Source organism: Oncorhynchus mykiss, chromosome 30 (genome assembly GCF_013265735.2).
Source record: "Oncorhynchus mykiss isolate Arlee chromosome 30, USDA_OmykA_1.1, whole genome shotgun sequence".
In the NCBI taxonomy this organism is placed as follows: Eukaryota; Metazoa; Chordata; class Actinopteri; order Salmoniformes; family Salmonidae; genus Oncorhynchus; species Oncorhynchus mykiss.
Window position 1 is genome coordinate 9,823,559 of NC_050570.1, and position 11,273 is coordinate 9,834,831.

The 11,273-nt window shown below is 41.6% G+C and overlaps 2 protein-coding genes across 11 annotated transcripts in view; one reads left to right on the top strand and one right to left on the bottom strand.

Moving 5' to 3' along the window:
• LOC110521284 (transcription factor SOX-6) overlaps positions 1-1,783 on the bottom strand; it is a 200,384-nt gene extending 198,601 nt beyond the window's left edge. For 2 of the 8 annotated variants that reach the window (XM_036969422.1, XM_036969421.1), the window contains exon 1: positions 712-1,125. The gene's annotated coding sequence lies outside the window, so the exon portion shown is untranslated. Of the gene's footprint in view, positions 1-711; positions 1,133-1,430 lie in introns of those variants that run through there. The other 6 variants (XM_036969428.1, XM_036969420.1, XM_036969424.1 and 3 more) reach the window with 5 other exon arrangements.
• Positions 1,784-6,963: 5,180 nt separating this feature from the next.
• Positions 6,964-11,071, top strand: LOC110521286 (zinc finger protein 180). Of its 3 annotated transcripts, XM_036969447.1 has the most exons (5): positions 6,964-9,074; positions 9,334-9,387; positions 9,556-10,373; positions 10,500-10,647; positions 10,742-11,071. In XM_036969447.1, the coding sequence occupies exon 1, from the start codon at positions 7,074-7,076 to the stop codon at positions 8,232-8,234; it is 1,161 nt and encodes a 386-aa protein (XP_036825342.1). In that variant the 5' UTR covers positions 6,964-7,073; the 3' UTR covers positions 8,235-9,074; positions 9,334-9,387; positions 9,556-10,373; positions 10,500-10,647; positions 10,742-11,071. The 3 variants fall into 3 exon arrangements, with proteins under 3 accessions (XP_036825342.1, XP_036825341.1, XP_036825340.1); XM_036969446.1 differs by having other exon boundaries at positions 6,964-9,387; XM_036969445.1 differs by having other exon boundaries at positions 6,964-10,373.
• Positions 11,072-11,273: the final 202 nt, after the last annotated feature.

Consider the following 11,273-nt stretch of genomic DNA (forward strand, 5'->3'; position numbering starts at 1 on the left):
GCCTAACTGGTTGTCACTCCCAATGTCAACAAGTTTAAGGGACGAAAAAAATAAATCTTTCAAGCAATTATCCGGATATTGCCACAATCAACTACATGTCCTTTTTAGTGGTTTTAAACATCACTTTGCACGCGTCGTGCATTCATTTGGCGTCAGTGCATACGAGGGCTCTCTATAAAAACGTTATCACTGCGTGTGCAGCACTCTAGACGCGTTATCTGAGAACTTGAGTGCGTCTAAATTTGTGGAACACCCTAAAGTGATGACCTATCTCCCTTTTCCAGAGAGGCTACGGTGGTTATGTGCGCCTTGTCCTCCTATACCCTGACATGTAAACGTATCATTTAGTTCACCCCATGAATCCTCACCGTGACTTTCACTCTCACCAATTAGGCTGTTGTCAAGTGCAAGGCAAGATGTAGACTTATGACTTTTTGGGAAATGATGTATGGAGCGTGACTAAATTAACGCTGCTCTTTATAACATGCATAAGATATGACATTAATGAATTACATTACATTTCGTTATTTGCTACCATGTGCTTAATAGATGTTGTATTGCTAGTAGGCTAGCCTAAGTCAAAAGCAAATTTAGAGAGAAAATGAATCCAGTTTATAGGCTCCAGGCTGTTTTCAACTAAAACACGAAAAATACATTTACATGTAGGATATATAGCCTAGAGGCAATCTATTCCAATTGAAAACAACTTACTTAAATAAGTTCTCCTTTCGTCGCACCGTGTTCTCCGCTGGGACCAATGTCTTGTTTCTTCAGTATTGTCTCCCAATGGATCCGTTTTAGAAGGAAGGGTTACGTCTATTTTAATTTATGACTCACAACGCATTATTTTAGGGTCTGTTTCTGTGACCCGAGAGAGTAAACTTGTGAGAGAGTAATGGTTTACTCCGCAGACAGCATTAACAATATTTCCATTTTCCAGTTGATTAGAACTGTATCAAATTCATTCTGATTTGGACATGCCGCTGAAGCAAACCGGACTCGCGAGCGCACTGCGAATCAACTCTGAAAGGCATTTACACTTAAGGTGGTGGCAAGAAATGCGCACGTCGTTTCCAATGAATAGTACCACTATGTGGCCGAACAGGAAACTACCTCCTACTAAAGTAGACTGCAATAACTTACCAGCCATCTGCACGCCGCAGGGCACGCTCGCAAAGCTTATAGTTTAGCCAAGTAGTTCAGACTAAAACACTCAACTAACGTAGCTATATTCACAACATTGACAAAATATCGCTATATTTTGTCAATTCAATACCCAATGAAAACATTTATTTCAATGATAAAACCTGAACCTCTTAATAACCTATGATGCAGGGGGTTTCGACTGGGGAAAACAGACAGCCAATCAAAGCATCATATTAATGTAAATGTTGAGATATAACATCAACATAGCCTATGGCTATTGTTACCTTGGCTTGATGTAGGGCCCCATCCAGTCTGTGGGTATCCCGTTGTGTTATCAAAGGACAATCATATCACTGTTGTCTGTATCGGTGGAAAATGCAACAAGGTTAACTTGTGTGGCCATGGGCCACTGAATTAAATCTCCGGTGCGCAAAGTGAGTTTCGTTTGTCAGAATTGAGGCGCGTTGATAACTTAATTTATCCGTCTTCAGCTAGTCAATCTTGGCTATCAACTTGAGCGGTCATGTCATATACAGTTTAAGCATTTCCCGTCGTGCAACAATCTCTCAAAGTGAGGCGAAGTGAGTGAGTGTTCAGTGTTGTCGGAACGGACAGGACTCCCTCTCCCCGGTGGATGCAAAGAAAGGAGAAAGTAAGAATGAAGAATCAGAAGGAGAGAGACAGAGGGAGAGGGAGCTGTGTTAGAGTGCTGTGTGTGAGAGAGAATGTGTGTGTGCAACGTTTTATAAATAGGTCCATTAATGATTCATTTGTGCTTCAAAATACTATAACCACGGTGCATAACTTCATTGGCTCTTTCGCTTTATCAGTAAAACAAGTTCTCCTTTTGGTTATTTATAATAGGTGAATTATAAAATCTGGCTCTTATAATAAACGATTTGATAAGGAAATCAAACCACCGCTACTTTAGAAATGCCAATGCAACCAGACTTGCGTTGGTTGTTAAATGTCACTGTCATTCATGGTACACATTTGACAAAGTAACCATCTAAAACAAAAAAATGTTTGGCGGGTGACTTGTTTAATTCATTCGTTTGTATAAATACTTTTGGATACATTTCACTAAGAAGAGAATCATGATATGTTGAAATTTTTGCATAAAATATTTGTCGAATAATTATATTTTAATATAATGACAGCGCTAATACGTTGTGAAATGATGTTTGGCCTCTTTCTTAAATGTTGGCTAGATAAATAGCCTACTCCAATATAATAGGCACGTTTCACAAACTTTTTTAAGTCAACTCATAGCCTATGAGCAATTCAAGAATTTGAATACATGTGTTATTCATCTACATTTTTTAAATTAATTGTCAACCCGTTGAAATCAGCTGTTAAAATACGAGACGCTTCTGAAAAAGGTAAATCACGCCTATTTGGGGTCTTACACCCCACTGGTTGAAACAGCGTTGTTTCAATATATTTTCAATAAAATTACATTGAACCAACGTGGAATAGACGTTGAATTGATGTCTGTGCCCAGTGGGACTGTTCTGCAATTTCGACCCAATCACGGACGTTTTCGTTGCTAGGCCTACTACTAAACTTTTATACAGGTTACTGTTATCAGATGTTGTAAACATCACCTTCTCTAACTGATAGTCTATAGGTGGATCCATATGCAATGATAAAAATGTATTGAAAGAATAAAAATACAAAATTGGTTAGTCAAGACATGCCATTGTTTTCTAATGAGTTAAAATTATGGTTATGGCTAGTAAGGGTTCTTTTTTTCCTTCAAAGATGATGGATTACTAGACTATTATAGCGCATATGGAGTTCAAACTTGAAATATGAGTTCCGTTTGAAGATGTGCCTGGTAAAATTGTGGAACAATTCAGTTACTCTTACGCCACCCTGTGGTAAAACTGGACAGCACAGCTCAAATTTACCAGAGTGTCTATGAAATTAGGGCCCTGCGTTGTGGTTAATCATGTCACATGACCTGGATTTGAACCTTTATTTAAAGCTTTTTCATCAGCCTGTCTGCTTTTCTTTTTATGTCAGATGGTCCAGCAACATCCTCAGGCAATTGCTTGAATTTTTGGCCTAAAATAATGGTTAATGGTTAAAATCCAGGTCATGTGACACAGTTAGCCAAAACACAGGGCCCCATGACCACTGCCCAGTAGCAAGCAAACTTTTGGCCGATGTTTCAAAATGAGAATATGTAGTATGGAGAGCATTTTCGTTGGGCTGTAGGGTGGTAGGCCTGTAAGCATAGCCTCAATGGGTCAAATTGAAAGAGTCCCATTACAAGTCAGCATGTTGAATAAACTTCATTCAAACTTACTCCACCTGGGCTGTAATCATTAGTCCAAACAGCACACACGAGTTTCTATTGGACACATTCAGGTAGGGCCCTCCGTTTCACTTAAGAAAATATTTTGCCACCGTGTGAAAAATATGACCCTATTGTCCACTGATTGTCCTTATGTCATTGGACATTTTCGAAGAAAAAACAACAACATATCCACAAGAAAGTATTATTAAACCAACTTTAAATCGCAGGTCTGTGTGTGGCTCTCAAAATTTGTTTCTTCATCACCTGAGGCACACGCACAAGACGTAACTACATGATGCATGCATACTAACCGAAGTCTTGAAGGTGTTTACATGATTTTTGATACACCTCCAATTGATTCAGTGATGTCAATTATCCTATCTGAAGCTTCTGAAGCCATGACATCATTTTCTGGAATTTTCCAAGCTGTTTAAAGGCACAGTCAACTTAGTGTATGTAAACTTCTGACCCACTGGAATTGTGATACAGTGAATTATAATCTGTGAAATAATCTGTCTGTAAACAATTGTTGGAAATATTACTTGTGCACAAAGTAGATGTCCTAACCAACTTGCCAAAACTATTAGTTTGTTAACAAGAAATTTGTGGAGTGGTTGAAAAATGAGTTTTCCAACCTAAGTGTATGTAAACTTCCGAATTCAACAGTACATATTACCTCAATTACCTCGATGAACCAGTGCACCCGCACATTGACTCTGTACCGGTACCCCCCTGTATATGGTCTCGCTATTGTTATTTTACTGCTGCTCTTCAATTACTTGTTACTTTTATTTCGTATTCATTTTTTTAACTGCATTGTTGGTTAGGGGCTCGTAGGTAAGCATTTCACTGAAAGGTCTACAGCTGTTGTATTCAGCGCATGTGACTAATACAACTTGATTTGATTTGTTTTTTATTTATTTAGTAGTGTCGAGGTTAGACAGTATATGAATGGCAGCAGCTGTGGTGGAAACATGCAGAGGTTTAAGGCTACAGTGCTACTGGCACACTGGCAGATGTTACCTTGGCTTACCACAGCAGCTCTGTGTGCTTTCTTGTACGCGCGTCCATAACAGGAGCGGATGCTGATGACTGAAAGAGTCAAGATGAGGCTGGGTGGGCCGAAGAACAGTACATTTTGCTCTGGAATAAAACAAATAGACCCTTCCACAATTCGAGGTTCAAGAATAGTCCTGCAGTGGCTTTGTTAACAGAACCTTGTCCCAGGTTGATCACTACCAACACTGACACTCAAAACCCAGCTTAGCCCCAAGGCAAGCTGCAGATGCCTGGAAATTATTATGCTCAGGTAGTAGATGCTGTGGCACATAAACACATATATTTCTATTGCCATGAGGTCCAGAGTCATCTGAGAGCTCAGGAAGACAGCTGTCACACCACTGAAATGTGTTGTTCACCAACCCCCCCCCCCCCCCCCCCCCCCTCCCCCCCCCCCAAAACTCACTGTGGGGGGAACAGAAAATAGTATGACACAGGGAATAAAGCTCTAATAAAGCTTTACAAAATATTACAGATCAATAAATGACTTAACAAGGCATAGGACAGCTGTCAGAAGCGTTCTCTAAGTCTCAACAGTCCAATGGGTAGTGTGAAAGGGCTAAGTGAACTTAACAGGTAGTCTAATGCAACCTTTGTTCCTGGGGGTAGGAATTGCAGTTTCATGATGACACTACAAAGAGCTGTTCATTGCCAGAGAAAATAGAAAAAGAATGACAAGGGTCCAAAAAATTTAGGTTTCCCCGGCAACGATGTGCCAGACAAAAACAGGCAGACGGATCAAACATGCCTTGCTCCTCTTCTACCATTTTCATGTTGAGAAGGAGTGAGACGGAGAGAGAACATGCGGTTCTGTTGAGTTTTGTGGAAACCATGCTGTAGACTGACTGAACCGTAATAGTATTAGCAGTATTAGCATTAGTCGGTCCTAGGATCTTAGAGGGATAGTTCAGAGTGTCTGCTCTTTTCCACGGACTCATCAGCTCTGATACATTGCTTCTGTCTTCTACTCAATCTTCTGTCTTCTACTCAATTCTACTCAATCCCCTCCTCAGAGGAGTGTTGGATACCCCAGTGAATGGGAATTCTGAAAAGGGGTAGAGGGCTGCGCTCTCAGGAAGACATTTGAAAATGCTCACGCTCTTACTGGAATTAGCATGTTGGTTGGTCTGTTGAAAATGCATGAACTAACTGTATACTGAATGCACTTTCAAACTATCTGAAGAAGTCCTTCAGAAGCTTTAAAGCAAGTGGTTCTTTTCCTGTAAGGATACCTTATCTTGGAGAGGAAAACAGCAACTATCAGCAATTAATAACACACAGGGAGGAGCCATTTTTCCCAAAAATGTATAGGTAAGATAATGACTTATACCCACAGGGAAATGTTGTTTGCAAACACATAATCAAGCATTAGCAATGACATTTACAGAAAATAATACAGCTATAACGTTCAGGTCATGAGAGATTAAATTGTACACTATATACTATTCATATCAGTCAGGGCCACAACCAGTGTCTGTTCCGGACCTCAATAAAACTCACAGTCCTTCCTCCTGCATGCATTGAAGCCTGCCTCAGTCTCACCACTAAGCGCCACATCACTGTCTTTCTCAGTAGCCTACTCTCTGTAAAGCAAAGCTATTATAGTAGTGTATTTTTTGATCCTGTTGAGGTAGGCACCTTTTAACATTAGGTTCATCCTTCTAGCTGGTTAAGTAATACTAGCCAGAGCCCTTTGACATTACTGCAATAGAAGCTATAACCACCTGACTGACATCTGTAGCCTATAAGTGACTATTTACCAGTTGTGCACTCATTATCCGAGAGTCAGTTTTTGTTTGTTTGGGGGAAGTCTATAGACAAGGCAGTGGTCGCGAGATGGTTTAAAAATGGCCTTTTGCATCGGGCAAACACATTCATCAGAGCCGACCATGCGCTGGGGGTAGTTCATTGCATGTCTCAGGCCCTTGGCCTGTGCTGCGAGAGGGAGGAGAGGGTGGAGTTAGCCGCTTGACAGAGTGGTGAATGTGCTGCTAAAAATATCAGGAGGCAAATCCCAAACAAACCATTGCCAGCTAGGGTCAGCTAGGCTGTACCGATAGGCTAGTCTACATGATGAGATTATTATAGATTTTTATTTGTCAAACAGCAGTCAAGCATCGATCATCATGGCACCAGAATAAGACCCTCAATATTTATTGGAAAGGAGTAGGCTATCAAGATCAAAGTACACTCACTACCCTGTGAAGGTCATCATAACTTATTTTATCTGTAGCCTAATCAACTGCATGGTTTCCCAAATTGTAGTGGGAGGACCACACACCATATCATTTTGGAATATTCGCATGAACATCTGGATGGAAATTCAGCTACTGCCATTCACACTATAAAACATTATTTTGTTACTCTATTCCAGTTTAGAACTCTATCAAGTTTGCGGCGCTGTTGTCCGTTTCGGGAATTGACACCCGCTGACATACATAAAAGAAGAAGATAACACGGAAGTAAAATTGGAGGAAGGTTTGTTTTGAATTTGCAAAATGCTCGCTCCTTACGTGGATTTTAGACGCAGTTAACGGAATACCTAAGTCTCAGTCCACTGAAAATGTCTAAATTACAGTCTTTGAGTGTGTTTGTTAATACGCGTTTAACAGTGGCTACCGTAGAGATTATGGGGGCAGTAGAGAAAGTGGTAGCGGAGTACCAGGAGGAGATTTTCCGATCTAAAGTGGAGAATGACCGGCTGCGCAGACTGCTGCGGATCAGACCGGAGATGAAACGATGTAGATTAGACTCCCTCCAGTTCTCGCTTACCGTCTCTGAGGAGGAGGTTAACCCTGTGCAGCAGCAATGTGACCAGGAGGAATGGAACTCCAGTCTGGGGACGGATGACCCCGAGCCCATGCAGATTAAAGAGGAAAATGCGGAAGTCGGGACCACTCAGGTGGCAGGGCAGCTTCAAGGGCTGGAGCCTGACATTGTAGAGTTCATGTTCACTCCTTCCTGTGTGAAAAGTGATTGTGATCAGGATGACCTACTTCAGTCCTTGACTCTTTCCCAAACCACGACTGTGGAGAACAGAGAGAGTGACTCTAAAAAATTGGATCTCAAACCTTTTGGCACAGTGACCCACCTCGACAATCCTTATGACCCTCGAGATAATCAAGACAATGTCTCCAGCCACAGCTCAGCTGCAAGCAGTGATCTAGTAGGATTTGACATAAGCCCACCATTGGATCCCAACCCACCATTGAGGAAACCCAGCACCACATCTAAAACACATGACTGCGGGAAAATATTAAATTGCAAGGGGACCCTGAACAGGCATATGCAGACCTCCACAGGAGAAAAATCATTTAGCTGTAATAACTGCAGGAAAAGCTTCAGTCGCAAGGATACCCTTAACATGCATATACGGACTCACACAGGAGAGAAACCATTTGTCTGTGGTGATTGCGGGAAAAGCTTCAGACAGAAGGCTACCCTTAACAGGCATATACGGACTCACACAGGAGAAAAACCATTTAGCTGTGGTGCCTGCGGGAAAAGCTTCAACCATAAGGGAAACCTAACTGTTCATTTACTGACTCACACAGGAGAGACACCTTTTACCTGTGGGGACTGCGGGAAAAGCTTCAGACAGAAATATAGCCTTAAAAAGCATACATCGACTCACATAAGAGAGACATTTAACTGTGCTCACTGCGGGATAAGCTTCAGACACAAAGTGAACCTGGATAGTCATATACTTGCTGTCCACAAATAAACAAAACAGAATGAAAACAAAAATAAGAAAATGTAACAAAGATCTGGCAGGAGTTGGTAATACAAATGCAGGATATAGACATCACTGTTAGGAAAGCAAATAAATTCTAGATCACTCATGTTGTAGGTTTAAGGTATTTACTTTTGTAAAATGTTATATGTAAATAAAAAAACGATATTATGATCAAACAGTTAAAAGGGGCAATGGAAACACTTTAGGAAGTAAATCTAAGCAAAGATATGTAATCAATCAACTAATATCTTGCAATACTTTAACATAAAAACATCTCTGTATTTAGTATTTTGATCTTCGAGGTTAATTTGAGCTATGGTCCGGGCCATTTTTAATTGCCATAGTAACGATTGACGCCAGTGCGTCACTGGCAGGAATCAGTACATTTTCTGGTATTGAATTTTCGTGCGGAGAGTGAATCAAAGAGTACAAGGACATGATGACAACAACAATTAGTAATTCAGACATGAACTGTATAGCGCCAGGCTGTACGAATTGGCTCCAATGAAAAAATATATATATCGGGTAGGTACCATCGGCTGTCCAAGGACCTTTTGAACACGTGGCTCCATATCCTAAAGAAAGGAAGGACGTGCCAGCTCGAGCTAGCAAGGTCTGCAGGCAGCACTTCGCCGAGAAGGACTTTTCTACGAAGGGCACGTTCGATGCGGCAACCGGGAGTTTCACAATGTAAAGGAGTCCTAAACCTACGTTGATGCCCTCTACTTGCCCCTCCAGCTTCAATTTCGAGGGTTATGGTGTACAGTAGGGGTTACCGACCGACCATCGTCAACATCGCTGACTTCGGAGTCAAGCCAAACGTCGGACGTGAGTCAATGGAGCCTGGTAACGTTAACCGACCACTAGTCATGATTGTTGTTGACTAGGCTACGGTTAGACCCTGGATAACTTTGTTGTTACTCTGAGTGGCGCAACTGAAGTTGACGTAGCTAATGTTCGCTGAAAAATACATTTTCCTGTATTTGCTTTGCTGTGTGTGTGTTGACAGCATACATGACTGGTAGCTTGTTAACGCCAACTGATATATTTGGGTTCAGTTGTCTTAATCTTAAAACATTTGTTTCAGGATGATATTGTCATCCATGAAAAGGTTTTCATCCTGGAGATTGTGCAAGAGGAGGTACATGCAAATCCAAGTTATTTCTAAGGCTATTGTTTGTTTATTTCTAGACACAATCTGTCATCTCTGATGCCATTTTCAATATATAACATTGACAATATACAGTATATGCAGTGACTCTTGAAAATAACTAAAGCTTAAGATGCCTTAATATTTTTACACCAACAGAAAAGAACAGTTAGTACAGCATGCCAAACAAACCCCTGGTTGCCAGATTGTTCCTGTGCTGCGGTGGAAAAGAGCTCCACCGGGACCATAACTTAAGAACTCGAGGCCCAGCTAGACTGCTCTCACCACCATCTGTATACAACCGAGTCCTGCCCCTGTTGGCCACAGAGCTGACAGAGAGTGAGATGAGTGAAGACCAGGAGTTGATGTATGAACCTGAGAGCTCAGACACACAATCATCACAGTGCGAACCAAGAGATACAATCGAAGAGTGTGTGCAAGATCAGAAATACATAGTCTTTGATAGCAAGCTGAAGGAGTTGTTCAATGTCTGCCGTGAGCCAGGATGTCGAGCTGGTGTCATCAGTTCATCCCTGAAAATAAATGGTTTTGCCATCACCATGGAGACAGTGTTGTGGGCCACAGGAGGAAGTGGGAGTCCCAGACCAGAGTGGGGAAAGTTGTTTGCAGGTAGTGCCATCGGCAGTCTGTCTTCCTTACTGGTGGCTCTCACTCCACATTTGTGGAAACATGTCACCTCCTCAGCCTAGTGCCCATGTCGCTGCGTCAGTTTGCAAACCAACAGCGCATCTACATTGTGCGAGAGGTTAACCACATGTGGACCCACCACACGTAGGCCATTCTGGCTACAATTGGTGACAGTCCACTGATCGTATCTGGAGACACATGGTGTGATTTCTCCAGGCCACTCTGCTTCCCACCTGATCCTCCCCCATGAGGCTGTGCATGTTACCAAGGTGAAGAATATTTACTGTTTGGAGACGGAGGGATTAGAGAGATGCCTGCAACACATTGAGGTAAGCTATAGCCTAACCTATATTTTTTTTAGCTAGCCTGAGGGTTGGAAGTGTGTATTTGGTGGATGTATGAAGAGAACGTAGGTACCTTTTTTAGGATAATAATAATAAAATCATTACTAACAGGCCCATGGATGCAGTATTGAAACCTTGGCCACTGACAGGCATCCAAGTGTGAGGGTGCACTTGAGGGGCTCATATCTGGCATGAGTATGACCTCTGGCACATTGCCAAAGGTATAAGGACACAGCTGGTGGCCATCCGGAAGCCAGAGGTACTTTCATATATTTTATAGTAAAATCAGAGCTATATGATTATGATGATTCAAGTCAGTGACTCCGGGGTCTCGTTTACTCCCTGTGTCTCAGGTACTGCCATGGGTGAGGGCATTAACTCACCACTTGTGGTCACCACTTGTGGTACTGTGTCACCACTGCTGGTTGAAGTGTCCAGGTGCTAAAAAAGTGGATCACCTCATCACCAATGAACACCAGTGGGTCACTGGAGGCACACTCTCCCCCCCCTCCCCACCTGAAGAAGGAACAGGATGAACACATTGTCAGCAGCTTTTGAGGCAGTGAGGAAAAAAGTCCTCAAATCAAATGTTATTGGTCACATACACATATTTAACAGATGTTATTGGTCATATACACATATTTAACAGATGTTATTGGTCATATACACATATTTAACAGATGTTATTGGTCACATACACATATTTAACAGATGTTATTGGTCATATACACATATTTAACAGATGTTATTGGTCATATACACATATTTAACAGATGTTATTGGTCACATACACATATTTAACAGATGTTATTGGTCACATACACATATTTAACAGATGTTATTGGTCACATACACATATTTAACAGATGTTATTGGTCATATACA

Excerpts from the sequence above, each read along its gene's own strand:
- LOC110521286 (XM_036969445.1), top strand. The coding sequence starts at position 7,074 with ATGTCTAAATTACAGTCTTTGAGTGTGTTTGTTAATACGCGTTTAACA.